Source organism: Babylonia areolata, chromosome 29 (genome assembly GCF_041734735.1).
Source record: "Babylonia areolata isolate BAREFJ2019XMU chromosome 29, ASM4173473v1, whole genome shotgun sequence".
NCBI lineage: Eukaryota > Metazoa > Mollusca > Gastropoda > Neogastropoda > Buccinidae > Babylonia > Babylonia areolata.
This window is the reverse complement of record NC_134904.1, coordinates 16,864,033-16,880,699: the sequence shown is the minus strand read 5'-3', so window position 1 is coordinate 16,880,699 and position 16,667 is coordinate 16,864,033. Positions and strand designations below refer to the sequence as shown.

The 16,667-nt window shown below is 46.3% G+C and overlaps 1 protein-coding gene across 1 annotated transcript in view; it reads left to right on the top strand.

The window, feature by feature from the left end:
• The window catches only part of LOC143274709 (putative E3 ubiquitin-protein ligase HECTD4), a 111,490-nt gene that overhangs the window by 84,503 nt on the left and 10,320 nt on the right, over positions 1-16,667 (top strand). Inside the window, exons 53-62 of the mRNA XM_076578612.1 lie at positions 236-505; positions 1,541-3,216; positions 4,364-4,483; positions 8,015-8,111; positions 8,839-8,978; positions 11,330-11,520; positions 12,435-12,701; positions 14,125-14,280; positions 15,086-15,258; positions 16,535-16,667. The exon at positions 16,535-16,667 is cut by the window's right edge and continues 20 nt beyond it. Of these exons, the coding sequence (XP_076434727.1) occupies positions 236-505; positions 1,541-3,216; positions 4,364-4,483; positions 8,015-8,111; positions 8,839-8,978; positions 11,330-11,520; positions 12,435-12,701; positions 14,125-14,280; positions 15,086-15,258; positions 16,535-16,667 (3,223 nt within the window). The remainder of the gene's footprint in view (positions 1-235; positions 506-1,540; positions 3,217-4,363; positions 4,484-8,014; positions 8,112-8,838; positions 8,979-11,329; positions 11,521-12,434; positions 12,702-14,124; positions 14,281-15,085; positions 15,259-16,534) is intronic.

Below are 16,667 nucleotides of genomic sequence, written 5' to 3'. Positions count from 1 at the left end.
GATGTAACGCCCCCACATTAAATAACATGGATTGCATAAAAGTGACAGCTGGTTATTGATGTAGCTCCCTCCATGAAATAACATGGACTGCATCAAAGTGACAGCTGGATATAGATGTCACTCCCTCCATGAAATAATATGGACTGCATCAAAGTGACAGCTGGATATAGATGTCACTCCCTCCTTCCAACAACCCCCCGCCTTTCACCTGACCCATTGTGTGTGTGTGTTGAAGGTGCACGTGCGGCTGGGCGTGTCCCCTCCCCCCGGCATCGTGCTGACAGTGCACGGCCTCCCTCCCCAGTTCCTGCTGGCGGTGGCCTACCTGGAGACGCTGCTGACGGAGCGCTTTGGCTGCGGCATGAAGGGCTGTGGGGACCGGCGGGCAGGCCTGGACCTGCTGGCTCGCCTGGGGCTCGACTCTCCTGTGTTCGAGGACCCGCACTACCCGCCCTCCATGTGGAGCGTGGACAACATCGAGATCACCACGCCCGTGCTGGTGCAGGTAGGGGGGGGGTGTGGGGTGGTGGGGGGGGGGCTCGGGGGAGAATGTGTACAGAATTCCTTCCTTTGTTTTCCGGTAAGGGAGGTTTCTTTTTGTTTATAACAATGTGAATGATACATGGGGATCACTGTTCTTCAGTATGTGCACACGAAAGACATAGAATGCTTGTATGTCGACTTAACTCACTCAGTACGGCCAGTCCTCTCTTCTCCTCTACACAGACCCCTCGGATGTCCATTGGGTGTCTGAATGACCCAACCTTTAGCTTCCGTCGTCAGAATTGTGTTATTCTTTGTCAACATTCACGTCTTCAGTAAAAGAGCCTTCCGCTTGCAATATTTTGATGATGGTAATTGGGGTGAAACGCTGTTAACGTCGTCTCTTTCGCCAATCGTATGGAGAGAGTTAAAGAAATCCACACATAGATAGAGATGCTGTGTGGTTACCTGTGTGTGCAGGTGATAGAGATGCTATGTGGTTACCTGTGTGTGCAGGTGATAGAGATGCTATGTGGTTACCTGTGTGTGCAGGTGATAGAGATGCTATGTGGTTACCCGTGTGTGTAGGTGATAGAGATGCTATGTGGTTACCTGTGTGTGCAGGTGATAGAGATGTTATGTGGTTACCTGTGTGTGCAGGTGATAGAGATGCTGTGTGGTTACCTGTGTGTGCAGGTGATAGAGATGCTATGTGGTTACCTGTGTGTGCAGGTGATAGAGATGCTATGTGGTTACCTGTGTGTGCAGGTGATAGAGATGCTGTGTGGTTACCTGTGTGTGCAGGTGATAGAGATGCTATGTGGTTACCTGTGTGTGCAGGAGATAGAGATGCTGTACAGTTTACCTGTGTGTGCAGGTGATAGAGACACTATGTGGTTACCTGTGTGTGCAGGTGATAGAGATGCTATGTGGTTACCTGTGTGTGCAGGTGATAGAGATGCTATGTGGTTACCTGTGTGTGCAGGTGATAGAGACGCTATGTGGTTACCTGTGTGTGCAGGTGATAGAGATGCTATGTGGTTACCTGTGTGTACAGGTGATAGAGATGCTGTGTGGTTACCTGTGGCGGACAGACGTGCCGGCCCTGCTGAAGGAGTACATGTTCCTCCTGCTGGCCCAGGCGGTTCGCATCCTGCACTACTGCCAGGGCCATGTGGCCACCTCCCTGTCCAAGCTGTCCCCCCGCCTGTCCCCGACCCAGGGCATCTTCCAGGCCATCATACGGGAGCTGAAGGGCCTGTACGAGGAGGAGGTGAAGGACATGCCGCAGGCCTCCACACCCTCGGGTACGGGGGTGGGCATCGGGGTGACGGACCAAGGCCGCTTCTCCTCCTACTTCCAGGCCCTGCTGGAGGCGGGTCTGGCGGTGGCTGACGTCCTGCCCTGCGAGTCCCCCCTCATCAAGTCGGCCTCCTCCTCTGTCATGGAGGAAGGGGCCGGGGCCTCTGCCTCCACGCTGGCCTCGTCCACGTCTGCCAAGAAGAAAAAACTGAAGACCAAGAGAGAGAGAGGCTCGTCCATATCCACCCCGTCGGGGCCTAGGAGACAGACATCCACGTCTCCGCGCGCCAGTGAAAGTGAGAGTCTGGAGTCGGCGGTGAGCCCCACGGTCAGCCCACCCCCTGTGGCCGTGCTGTCACCAGACGCCACTCCGTCCTCGTCATCAGCGTCAGCGTCATCAGGCGCGGCCGTGTCTCCCTGTGGCTCCACCAGTGCCACCTCTGTCAGGCTGGAAGATGTGCCCTGGTTCCAGCGCGCCATGATCGTGTGCCGGGTGCTGCGCTACCTGGGCTTTGGGGAGGAGCATTGTGCTCAGGACTATGACATGTACATTCAGAATGTCGCCTTATCTATACAGCCGTCCACGGCCCATAGTCGCATAGTCATCCTGTCGGGAATCCCAGCTCACATTCACGGGGACGTGGTCACCTCCGCCTTGCACAAAGTGTGCAGCCCCCATGGGGGCATTGAGAATGGGGAGGTGTATGTTCCAGAGATCTCTCACCGTCAGCTGAAGCAGAAGACCCTGCCCAAGTCGCCCCCCACCCCAACGGCGGAGAACGTGCCAGAGTGCAGTGAAGTGGGTGGGGCCACAGCTCCTCCAGACGATGGGGAGGAAACAGCGGCAGCAGTGACGGAGGAGGAGGAGAGCCCCCCTGCCCAACCTGCCACCCCGGAGCGGCAGCCGTCCCCAGTGCACCAGGCCTACACCCAGGGCTTTGCTGTCTTCAGCCTGCCCTCCAAGACCAAGGTGGAGTGTGTGCGCAAGGCGCTCTATCGCAGCAAGGCTCTGATGGAGTCCTTCGAGATGGGCGTCGGCCCCGACCAGGTGATGGACGCTCCTCCTGACGACAGTCTGGTCTTCTCCACAGTCACCTCCACTCTGGTGACGGACCAGGAGTCCAACATGGCTCTGGAGCAGTACCTGATCTACAAGCTGCTGGGCTCCACACGGGAGTTCACGGATGAGGCATCCCAGGCCCTGACAGAGATCTTCTACAGCTGCTTCTTCATCGACCAACAGAGCAGCTCCTCGGAGCGGCAGGAGACAGGTTACATCTGTCTGGGGCGAGATCAGATCCTGCATTCAGCACAGGAAAACCTCCTCTTGGCTTTTTTCCTCAACAGCCGGCCAACGAAGAAACCCATTGGTGATCATGTGACCTGGGTGCTGAGGCAGTACGGAATGTCCAAGTCACTGGATAAAGATGTGTAAGTGTGTGTGTGTGTGTGTGTACCGTGTGTGGGTTACTGTGAAAAATGTAACATGACCTTTTGTTTGTCAGTTTGAATCTGATTGAAGTGTCCACTGATGTGTATTTAGGAAAGGTGCAGCTGTTGTGCAGGCTTTTTTTGTGTCTTGGTCAGACTCTGCTTACACAGGGTAGAGTGTCATACTTCCACGACTGTACATAGATCTACACTCACACACACACACAGAGATTTAAGAGTGCATGCACGCACACAGACATGCACAATCATTCTTTTATTCTGGTGCTGAATTTTGGCTCTCTGTCATCCCCTTCTCTTTTGGTCACTCCCTCTTAGACCTTTTTTTTTTTCCCCCACTTAAACCTAAGCAGCCACATTGACACATGTATGAAATTGAACGCACTAGTAAACATACTATGAAAAAAGAAAAAAAAGGCCCATTCATTCTATTATTTATTGATATTGACAAGTGTTTGGTGGTGCTGGAAGTGGAGGAGAGAAATGTATTTTCAGTTACCAGATCTATACGTATCATGACTGTGTCATATCTTTATTTCAGTTTAGATTTAGCAGTCATAAACTACCTGTTGAATTTGGTAATCATCTTTACATTCCTGAAGAAATGTGCATTTGCCATAACTGTGAAATGGGTGTAACTGGAGATGAATTTCATTTTGTTGTGGAATGTTAGATGTTAGAATGTGGATTGGTGATCTTAGAAATAAGTTCATTCAAAAAAAGTGCTTGAAACCAAAGTCTGCTTTTCATTTTTGTAATTCATTCAAAACAGGGAGGTAGAATTTTTTCAAAGTGGGGAAAATTCATAAAGAAGGCTATACTGTTTTGTGTTGTTACTTTATTGTTATAAAGAGTATTCAGGTTTTTTTTGTTTTGCTTTTGCAGATGAAATTTGCTTTGTTGACTTCTAATGTTTTCTGGGACTAAAGGTTTTCTGTAACCAAAGCGGTGCGTATATTATAAAGCTGTTAATGTTTATTCTCCATGTCCCAACAGAGGTCAAAGGGTTAGCTGCTCTTGATTGTTGAATGTGTTGCAGTCCTTAAAATATATATATACTATATGTTGCGAATGTTTGTCTTCCATGCCCGAGGATGAAGTGTTGTTGACTGTGTTGCGTGTGTTGCAGTCCCTCAGTGACGGACAAGGGCAGCAAGACCAAGTTGAAGAAGGGCAGCAGCAAGCCGTCCAAGGAGAAGGCAGTGCTGGGCAACCAGTCACAGATCTCGGAGAAAGGGCAAGGGGAAAAGTGGGTGCCATGGCTCTTTGTCTCTTTCAGTGCACCAGTCTCCCTGCTCGCTCACTGTGTCAAAGGCTTAGCTCAGACACCACCGGCATTCAGAACAAAACCGTTGGTGTACTGTCCCAGGTTTTTTGCGTAAAGACTTGTCTGGAAGTGGAATCATTTTATAGTCAAGATCAGGGTTTTGCTGAGGACATAGATCATTTTCAGTAATTTTTTCAGAAAATTTTGCATCCTGTATTTGGAATCTTCAGTGCTATATGTTTTTGGGGCTGCAACTCCCGCCTCCATTCGTATGCAGATATACGTATAGCTTTTTGATGTATGACCCATTTTTGACTTGCCGTATAGCTATACTCTGTTTAGGGGGGATGTAAATTCTGGGTATGTTCAGGTTTTCATAACCCACTTAACACAGACATGGATTGTGTGATCTTTAACGTGTGTGTTTGCTATTCTGTACAAATGAGCTTGAGGCACTAACACATCTGCGCATATGTTGACTTGGGAGAAAAATCTTCACCTTTTATCTACCAGGTATAGAATTCGGGAGCCTCAGATTACGTCTTCAACGCTTTAAAAATGTGTCTATTGGACCTATCATCTCAGCATGGTCTTTCTCTCCAAACATGAATGGAGCTCAGATAAGTGTTTCAGATAAGGGATTGTTGAAATAGTCGTTTCACATAATAGGATTGTGTTTGAACTGGCAAAGATCCATGGACAGTCCCTGTTGATATTTTTCACATTATTTCACTGTTACTGTGTTCTTTTTCTTTTTTGTTTGTTTGTTGGTTTGTGAATGACTTTGTATGGTTCAGTGCAGCGACAAGCATGCTTTTGCATGTGTCCACATTAATGATTTGATTTATGGTGCCGGTATAAACTGATAATCTGCAGTGACGACATTTGTGAACTAACTACTACAAGCACATTCTTGTATGCATGCACATGTTGACTGGTTTCTGTGAAAGTGTTTTTAGGTTTTACATGTGTCCCATGTGTGACCATTTTTACCCCACTGTTTAAAGGTCTGTGCCGTGCTCTGTATTGGAGGATGGGTGGGTGCCTGCTGCTGGACATTTGTGTTTCTGTCACCCACACAACACATGGTTTACAGAATCTTTAATGTGCTTGTTGGATTGTCTGCAAGCATGTGAGTGTGGAGCAAGCCAGGGCACTAAGCTGGTCAGCGTGTCTGTTTAACTGGGAGACTAGAAGAATCTCCACTCTGAACCCAGCACTAGAATAATCTCCGCTCTGAACCCAGCACTAGAATAATTTCCATTCTGAACCCACCAGGTGCTGCTGAGATCTGTGCCACAGTCCTCAACAGTTTGACGTCCTGTACTGTCCAGCACTGTAAAATGTTTGGCTGTCAGTGTCACACCTGTCAGTGCTACATCCAAGGACGGGTGCTCTGACGAAAGAGTTCCAGACAGTGATCTATCTCATATTGGCAGATGCATAAGTTGTTTACATGATGTGTGTGTGTGTGTGTGTGTGTGTGTGTGAATGAGTGAGTGAGTGAGTGAGACTGAAGCCTGAGTGAATCAGAGAGGAAACAAAAGATGAGTGTGTAAAGGCAGTTCTCCCTGATAGGCAGCCTGTTGGGCAAATGACTGTGTTTCAAGCTTGGTCACTGACAGAGGATAGGCGCCATATAGATGTCTATATAAATGGGTCAGTCAGTGATGCCATCAAGTTCATTTTCACCTGGATTACTGTGTTCAGAAGGGCCTTGTGGATCTGAAGATTATGGGACTGGGATAATTCATCTAATCTGTTAAATAATTTCAGCTGTATCTACGAAAATAAGGGGATGTTAATCTCTGTATCTATGAAAATGGTTCTGGATGTTTGTCCTCAAGTATGGAAACAACCATTCTCCATGTTTGTTCTTTGGCGTGAGAATAAACATCATGTTCTGGATGTTTGTCCTCAAATGTGAAAACAATAATTCTTCCATGTTTGTCGTTTGGTATGAAAACAGTCTTGGGTTCAGCTGCCACTCTCTGTGTTCTGATGAAGTTAAATGGGAGAGAAGAAAAACTCTTTTCATGGTTTTTTATTTAATTTTTTTTAGGGTTCCTGCTGTGTATACAGGTCTGAGGGCAATGTTCATTGTTTTGATGGTCCAATCCGTGTCCAGGTCTGAGGGCAATGTTCATTGTTTTGATGGTCCATTCCGTGTCCAGGTCTGAGGGCAATGTTCATTGTTTTGATGGTCCATTCTGTGTCCAGGTCTGAGGGCAGTGTTCATTGTTTGGATGGTCCATTCTGTGTCCAAGTCTGAGGGCAGTGTTCAATTTTTGATGGTCCATTCTGTGTCCAGGTCTGAGGGCAATGTTCATTGTTTGGATGGTCCATTCTGTGTCCAGGTCTGAGGGCAGTGTTCAATTTTTGATGGTCCATTCTGTGTCCAGGTCTGAGGGCAATGTTCATTGTTTGGATGGTCCATTCTGTGTCCAGGTCTGAGGGCAATGTTCATTGTTTGGATGGTCCATTCTGTGTCCAAGTCTGAGGGCAGTGTTCAATTTTTGATGGTCCATTCTGTGTCCAGGTCCGAGGGCAGTGTTCATTTTTATGGTCCATTCTATGTACAGATCTGAGGGCAATGTTCATTGTTTTGATGGTCCATTCTGTGTACAGGTTTCAGGGCAGTGTTCTTTTTTTTATGGTCCATTCTATATCCAGGTCTGTGGACAGTGTTGTTTTTGATGGTCCTTTCTGTGTCTAGGTCTGTGGGCAATGTTGTTTTTGATGGTCCTTTCTATGTCTAGGTCTGTGTCCTTTCTATGTCTAGGTCTGTGAACAATGTTGTTTTTGATGGTCCTTTCTATGCCTAGGTCTGTGGACAGTGTTGTTTTTGATGGTCCTTTCTGTGTCTAGGTCTGTGGACAGTGTTGTTTTTGATGGTCCTTTCTGTGTCTAGGTCTGTGGACAATGTTGTTTTTGATGGTCCTTTCTATGTCTAGGTCTGTGGACAATGTTGTTTTTGATGGTCCTTTCTATGTCTAGGTCTGTGGACAGTGTTGTTTTTGATGGTCCTTTCTGTGTCTAGGTCTGTGGGCAATGTTGTTTTTTGATGGGCCTTTCTATGTCTAGGTCTCGGGGCAATGTTTTTGATGGTCCTTTCTGTGTCTAGGTCTGTGGACAATGTTGTTTTTGATGGTCCTTTCTGTGTCTAGGTCTGTGGGCAATGTTGTTTTTGATGGTCCTTTTTATGTCTAGGTCTGTGGGCAATGTTGTTTTTGATGGTCCTTTCTATGTCTAGGTCTGTGGGCAATGTTGTTTTTGAGTCCTTTCTGTGTCTAGGTCTGTGGGCAATGTTGTTTTTGATGGTCCTTTCAGTGTCTAGGTCTGTGGACAATGTTGTTTTTGATGGTCCTTTCTGTGTCTAGGTCTGTGGGCAATGTTGTTTTTGATGGTCCTTTCTGTGTCTAGGTCTGGGGGCAGTGTTGTTTTTGATGGTCCTTTCTATGTCTAGGTCTGTGGGCAATGTTGATTTTGTTTTTATGTCCGTTGTGTGTCCAGGTCTCAGGGCAAGGAGAAGAAGCCCAAGATGCGGGAGGTGCCAGAGAAGCTGACCAAGGAGGGGGCAGGGGCTGAACTGCCTGCCAAAGACAGCAAGGTACTGCCTCCGTGTCTGTAGGTCATAGGCAGCTTTCTGCTGGGGATTTTTTTGTTTTTTGTTTGTTAAACGCATGTGTGTGTTTTTTTTCCATTTTCACATTTTGTTTGGTACAAATGGAAATGCATCCATCAAGCTCAAACTTGAATGTTTAATACCAGTGTTGTATGATACATAAATTAATCAGTATGGATTTGACTTTATTTCACACGATATCTCCATGTACAAGAAACATTCGAGCGAAATGATGTACACTGTCGACAGTCTCAGATTATACATGAAAAAATGGTGTAACTATCCCGATTTAAATGCAGTAGTATACAGTAGACTTTGTGGAAGTTGTTTAGAATTTTATGTCTTTTGTGTGTTTACATTGAGTGACTTACGATTTTCATGTATTGTTTGCATTGAATACACCACACGTGAATTTCTGTTATTGAGATGATAAAGTATTCTGTATTCTGTAGAAGAACATTTCAGACAACATCTTTTTTTTATGGAAACAAGACTATACCCAGCATGCAAACCCCCCAAAAATGGAGTATGGCTGCCTACATGGCAGGGTAAAAACGGTCATACACGTAAAAGCCCACTGGTGTACATATGAGTGAACGTCAGAGTTGCAGCCCAGAAATGAAGATGGGCAGTTGTGTGCACTAGAATAGCATTTCAGACAAAAGCTTTTTAAAACCCAGGTAGCGTGGATGATGATGTGTGGCACTTTCAGAGCAACAGCAGCCTGAAGGGGGAGTGCCGGTTCCTGACGCTGGACGCCTTCCTGCACTGCGCCATGGACTTGGTCAAACAGGACGTCCGCGCTGCCTGGAGGGGGCTCTTCTCCGCTGGCTTCGACGTCCACCTCAAGAGGCAAGGGCTGGGGGGTGGGGGGGGCTTTCCTCCTTCCTAAGCGGAAACTCCGAGCGCTTTACGATAAACATTAAACACCCACACACACACACATACACACACATACACACAGAGAATTACTTACAATAGGAATAAAAAAATGATGATTTATTACACAAAAGCATGCACACACACACACACACACACACACACACACACACACACACACAGAACTACTTAGAATAGGAAGAGAAAAATGATGATTTATTACACAAAAGCACACACACACGCACACACACACACACACATGTGCGCATGCGCACAACAGATCATATTGAGTGGAAAACAACTTACACACACACGCGCGCGCGCGCGCGCACACACACACACACACACACAAAACACAACACAACACAACACATCACCACACAACACACAAGGATTGTATTGAGTTGAAAGCAACTTTAACCTTCAGGCAGAAGCTTCTGTGGTTTGGAATTCAAATCAGAACTGAATGCAGCTTTATTCCACTGTCTGTCCAGCTTCTTAACTACTATGATGAATGACATTTTTTTTGTATTTGTATTTTGTATTTCTTTTTATCACAACAGATTTATCTGTGTGAAATTCGGGCTGCTCTCCCCAGGGAGAGCGCGTCGCTATACTACAGCGCCACCCATTTTTTTGTATTTTTCCTGCGTGCAGTTTTATTTGTTTTTCCAATTGACATGGATTTTTCTACAGAATTTTGCCAGGAACAACCCTTTTGTTGCCGTGGGTTCTTTTACGTGCGCTAAGTGCATGCTGCACACGGGACCTCGGTTTATCGTCTCATCCGAATGACTAGCGTCCAGACCACCACTCAAGGTCTAGTGGAGGGGGAGAAAATATCGGCGGCTGAGCCGTGATTCGAACCAGCGTGCTCAGATTCTCTCGCTTCCTAGGCGGACGCGTTACCTCTAGGCCATCACTCCACTCACAAAATTGATGCAAGTGTACATGTTTGTGTAATATGACTCCTTAGTTTGATACACCGATTGAATGGCCTGTTGTTTGTAGATGTTTGATTACAGTATTATATTTTATGCCTATCCTGTGTGATTACCGCATGTGTGTGATTGTGATTTAGTATGTATGGTTTACTTCAGTTTAACATTTAAGTGTTTGTGATGTCTTTTATATGTATATATTGGATGACTGTAATTCTTGTGCCTTGTTTGTGTGTTTTACACCATCAGTTGATTTCTTGTATTGGAGGTGATCAAGTATTATTTAGTCTGTACTCTGAAAATGTACAGTCGAGTAAATGTAAGGGAGGAAAACCGTCCACTGGACTTTGATGATCAATGTGATGATCACCACTGTCTCTGACTACAGTCTCTCTCTCTCTCTTGGTCTGTCTGAGGAATGAAGGTGTGTCTGAACTTTCAAGTTTTCAGACATGTTTTTTTTGGAAGTAGTAGCACATCCAGGTAATGTGTTTTGAATAGATAAATAAGTAAATGAAATGTATTTAAAAAAAGAAAAAGAAAATTGAAACCTTGATACTGACAGGACAGTTTGTCTCCGTGTTTAGTGTCAGTCTCTGTACCTTCTCTCTCTCTCTCTCTCTCTCTCTCTCTCTTTCCACTGTACTGATTCACATTTAACCAGCCAACTGCATGATACATGCTGCACATGCTGGAGCTAAATGATACAATAAAAATGAGGAGGTTTGTGCTTGGTATGCGTGACAGATCTGCGAGTCGGAATAGCTCTATCTGTACCATCAACAGTAACACTGATAATGTGATGATTTTTCCATGCATGTGTGACTGAAGCAAAACTAGCTGTGTTTGTTAGTTTAGTTTTGTTGTTGTTGTCGTTCCAACCAGGTGCTTAACTGTTTGTATGACCATACATAAGAGAGAAAGAACCCAGAACACCTTGACAATGTTTTAACGATTTATTTCTATTTCTCTGTGAACGATTATTTGGTGATTTGAGCCGTGTATTTGGCAAGAGTGTGATTTCATGTAAACTTTCGTGTGTCACACTGTGTCCACGGCTGGACCTGAGCTGTTGTACCAGCAACCTTTTGGAACAGTGCACTCCAACCAGAATTTAAACCTGACAATAACTTGTAGCTGAAACTAGTATGAGCTTTATCCATCCTATTCCCCTTTGATTCCACACCCTCTGTCTGCCTGGTTTCCCCCAACCCACCATTCAACCCTCCAACTCATCCGCTCCTTCTTTTTAAACGGTAGAAAATCAAATGTGATAATTAATACTTGAAGAAAATATCTACAGTCACCAGTATGTGTGAGGTCCCCTCAAACCAAATTCCTCCTTCAGAACAGCCGCTGACAGGACAGAGTGGCTGTGTGCAGGTGTGCATACCTGGACCTGACCCAGGCCCAGATGATGATGAAGCAGTGGACGATAGAGATGGACATGGCTCTGGTGTCCATGGTCAATGAGCTGTGTCGGTCACTGGCCGTGGCGTCCTCCCGCCTTCATGCTCACGAGATCACGCTCACGGACGTCGAGCTGGCCAGTCAGAACTACTCCTGTCTGCAGAGTGAGTGGGTTCAGGGTTTGAAGTGTTGGGGTTGGTTTTTTTAGTGTTGTGGTTTGGTTTTTGGATTCGCATACTGTGCCATGTCAAACTGATGCAAACTGGGCCTATTAGTTTGCTCTGCTTGGCCAAGTTTTGCTCGGCTGATAGTGAAAAGACGCCAGGCTATGTCCAGTCCGATCTCGCCAAGCAAACATTGTTGAAGGCTACAAGCGATGACTCATTCCTTTGGTCAGACTATGGTCTGCCTCACCATATGCTTTTATTGGCTTTTAAGCGTGTGCATTCGGCCTGTTTTGTTGTATGCGGCTTGTTTTTATAACCTTTATGCGATCTCTGATGATGAGGATTCGACTCGGCCCCCTGGAATCACCATTTATTTCTTACTCTCAGTCGATCTTGTCTTTCCTTTTTCTGTGCCCGCCTTGGCAAAGAGTTTATAAGTGTGCTCCACTATGCCTCGCAAGTCATCCTGCAATGGTAGGAACCAAAGGGTGGGTATGGTTTTTGGTGATTGTCATATTGATGTTGATATTGTGATATATCAAATTCTAGCCCCGATAGTCAGGACAGCAGTTACCTCCTCTGCTGTTCTGATGGTCATAGTCAGACATGACCTTCTATGATACGTTGTTTGATATGTACATCATGTTATTGGTTTTTTTTGTGTGTGTGTATGAAAGTAAATTAGTGTTTGAGTGTTTGGTTGGGTGTCTGTGGAAGGTTTTGCTTGGGTTTTTTTGGGGGGTGGGGGGTAGTGTTTGTTTCAGTGTTTAAATACAATTTTTACATGAATACCTATGTTTTTTTTGTACAGTGCAATTGAGCATGTTTTACATGCAAAGGTTCCTCATAAATTAGATTGTTGTTATTGTTATGTTGTTTTGTTTTGTTCCCCCCCCCCTCCCCCCCAACAGACCAGCCCCCGGAGAGCGTGCGGCTGCGCTTTGCCTTCCTGCAGCAGGTGAACAACCACCTGGAGACCTTCTTCCTGCCCCTGGTGGACCTGCGCCCGGCCTCCACCTTCAGCCGCAGCTCTGCCGCCCTGCTGTCCAAGCTGAGGGGCCTCGTCTTCTACGACTCCAAGACCAACTTCCTCAACCGCATCCTCAACGCCACCGCCAAGAGGAAACCGGACCAGGCCGCCCCCGAGATCACCCTGGACCCCTTAGGGGAGATTGGAGGTACAGGGGGTGGGGGGGCGTGGGGGTGGGGGTGTTGGTGGGGTACTGGAGTGTTTCTAGTTGTCTTCAGGGAATTAACGTTTGTTTGCTTGTGGTGTTGACATGTTCCATTTGTCTTGTTTGTAAGTCTTGTGTGTTGTTAATTTATGTAACATTTTTTTGTACCCCATGCTGATGTTAATTGTTTAAAATTTGGGGCCTGCCTGTGCTAAGGAGGTAGAGTGCACTATGAATACCCATTATTGTCATTATTATTATTATTATTATTATTATTCATTATTTATTATTCTTGTACGCATTTGCATGTGTGCTTTGGGAAGGTGGCAGATTAGTTGAGATGGTTTTCTGACAAACAGTGTCTGTGAAGGTCTGGGTTCAAATCCCAGTCTCAACATCTCTCTCAACTTGAACTGAAAAATCGAAGAGAGTGTCTAGTCATTCGGATGAGACAATAAACTGAGGTCTTATGTGCATCATCTTCTTCTTCTTCTTCTGCGTTCACTCGTATGCACACGAGTGGGCTTTTACGTGTATGACCGTTTTTACCCCACCATGTAGGCAGCCATACTCCATTTTCGGGGGTGTGCATGCTGGGTATGTTCTTGTTTCCATAACCCACCGAATGCTGACATGGATTACAGGATCTTTAACGTGCGTATTTGATCTTCTGCTTGCATATACACACGACGGGGGTTCAGGCACTAGCAGGTCTGCACATATGTAGACCTGGGAGATCGGAAAAATCTCCACCCTTTACCCACCAGGCGCCGTCACTGTGATTCGAACCAGGGACCCTCAGATTGACAGTCCAACGCTTTAACCACTCGGCTATTGTGCCCGTCATATGTGCATCACACACTTGGCATTCTGAAAAAGAACCCATGGCAACATAAGTGTTGTCTTCTGGCAAAAATGTGTAGAAAGAAATGCACTCTGACAGGTATGCATGATATATAGCATGCACAAGACCCGACTAAGCGTGTTGGGTTATGCTGCTGGTCAGGCATCTGCCTAGCAGGACTGCTATAGCATATATATTGAGATTTGTCCAAATGCACTGATGCCTCCTTGGGAAACGGAAACTAAAGTGAGACCAACTAGGAAGTGAGAGAATCTGAGTGCACAGGATCGAATCCCGCACTCTCTAGTATTTTCTCCCCACTCCACTAGACCTTGCGTGGTGGTCTGGCCGCTAGTCATTCGTAATAAACAATAAACTGAGGTCCTGTAAGCATGCACTGAACGTACGTAAAAGAACCAACGGTAACAAAAGGGTTGTCATGGTAAAACTGTTAAAAAAATTTAAAAAAACAACCCAAAAAACCCCTCTTTGATAGGAAAAGAAATATGTTTGCAGATAGGAAAAAAGGTGTGTGTGAGGTGACTGTATGTCCGTGTGTGTGTGTGTGTGTGTGTGTGCCAGTGGACAAACAGGACAGTGAGAGCAGCGTGCTGTGCCAGGCCTTTAGACAGCTGTCCTCCATCAGCTCACGGCAGCTGTGCGTGCGGCTGGCCAGCGGGGGTGACCCCACCTACGCCTTCAACGTCAGAATGACCGGGGAGGAGGTGCACGGAACAAGTGAGTGTCAAGCGTTAAGTGTCTGGCTGTGACTGAAGATAGGTGTTGTATTCAGTAGCGGGAACAGTGATCATAATACGTCAGGACATGAGGACCATGGTGCAAGTCAGTATGGAAGTGCCACATGTAAGGATGTACACTTTGTGTGAATGTAAGTGTGTGTGTGTACTACGTGTGCATGACTGAAGCCTGAACGACACAGGAAACTTCTTCTTCTGCGTTCACTCGTATGCACACGAGTGGGCTTTTATGTGTATGACCGTTTTTACCCTGCCATGTAGGCAGCCGCACTCCGTTTTCGGGGGTGTGCATGCTGGGTATGTTCTTGTTTCCATAACCCACTGAACGCTGACATGGATTACAGGATCTTTAACGTGCGTATTTGATCTTCTGCTTGCATATACACATGAAGGGGGTTCAGGCACTAGCAGGTCTGCACATATGTTGACCTGGGAGATCGGAAAAATCTCCACCCTTTACCAACCAGGCGCCGTCACCGTGATTCGAACCCCGGACCCTCAGATTGACAGCCCGACGCTTTAACCACTCGGCTATTGCGCCCGTCACACAGGAAACAATTGGTAGTGCCTAAAGGCACCAGTCAGCTCTGCCCAGGAGGACAGCCTGCTGTGCAAATAACTGTGTGTTTGTAAAGCATTTAGAGTTTGGTTCTTACTGAAGATATATGTATTGGAAAGAAAATAAAGAGGAGGGGTGCGGAAAACTAAGCTAACTGGAGTAGATTACAGAACACAAGAGTCGCTTAATTAGTTAACGATGTGTTGCGTGTGTGTGTGTGGTGCAGGTGGGTCGTTCCGACAGTTCCTGTGGCAAGTGGCGCGGGAGCTGCAGGGTTCCACTCTGGGTCTGCTGCTGCCCGCGCCCAGCTCCGCCACGGGGCCCACCAAGGGCAAGTCCCTCTTCAGGCCAGGACCCATGACCTTCCCTGAGGAAAACCTCCTCATCTTCATTGGCCAGGTGGGCAGCAGGGTGGGAGAAGGGACAAGGGGTTGAAGGGAGGGAGGAAGGAAGGAAGGAGTGTTTTAATGCATTTGGCCATGGGTGAATATAGTGACATCAGGAGTGTGGGGGTGGGTTTGAGATCAATCAGGGAAACGTGAAGAGACAGGGAGGGAGAAAGAATGGGGAGGATTGCAAGAAATGGGGGGAAGAGGGGGGGGTGTTGAAGAGTTGATGTGTGTGGTTTACTTGTGTGTGTGGTGTGTGTGTGTGTGTGTGTGTGATTCTGTTTGTGTGTGTGTGTGTGTGTGTGTGTGTGCGTGTGTGTGTGTGTGTGTGTGTGTGATTCTGTTTGTGTGTGTGCGTGTGTGTGTGTGATTCTGTTTGTGTGTGTGTGTGTGTGTGTGTGTGATTCTGTTTGTGTGTGTGTGTGCGTGTGTGTGTGTGTGTGTGTGTGATTCTGTTTGTGTGTGTGTGTGTGTGTGTGTGATTGTGTGTGTGATTGTGTGTGTGTGTGTGTGAATTGAGGGTGGAAAGTGGCTGATACATGTTGGGGGGAAGGTTTGAGACAAAAGAGTTCATAAGGGATGAGTGTCTGATTAAATGGGGAGACAGACAGGGCTTTTATGTGTGTAAAAATAGATTCTTTAAACTCACGCACGCATGCACTCACACACACACACACACACTTTAACATATTGCTGTATACCTGTTACATAGTCTGGTTGGAGTGTTCCTGTAATATGACTTGGGCTACAAACAATATAGCACAGTTTTTAGGGGTTTTTTGTTGTTGTTTTTAATAGATAATGTTGTGTGAATTAGTGTTATATTTTTTTGTTATTATTTAGTGTTTACTGAATGCTGATTGAATTGTTCTAATTGTTCCTTTTTTTGTTTGTTTATTTGTACTCACACACACGCATGTGTGTGCACACACACACACACACACACAAGCATGCACATATACAAACAGGCACACACACACACACATACACACGTATGCATGTATGTGAACAGGCAGACACTCACACTCACATACTCACCTTACACGCTGAATGTCAGTCAAAGTGAAAAGATGTTATTCATGCACTATTGAGGTGGAAAAAGTGCAGAAAGTATACCGTTTTTGCTCCATACTTGATGTGGACGTATCCAGAAATACCGCAGAAGTTAGATCCCTCTCTCTGTGGTTTATGCATATGTAGGAATGCAAGACAGATTTTGGCTCCAGAGCAATGCTCGGATGTAGTGCGCAGTGAGTTAAAAGAAGAATCGATGTCTGTGGTGGCAGCTGTTGGGGATCACGGTGCGGGCGGACATCCCCCTTGGCCTTGACCTTCTGACGGTGGCGTGGCGCACCCTGGTGGGCATGGTGCCGGACGCCTGCACAGACCTCCAGGAGGCAGACAACCTCACCTACGCCT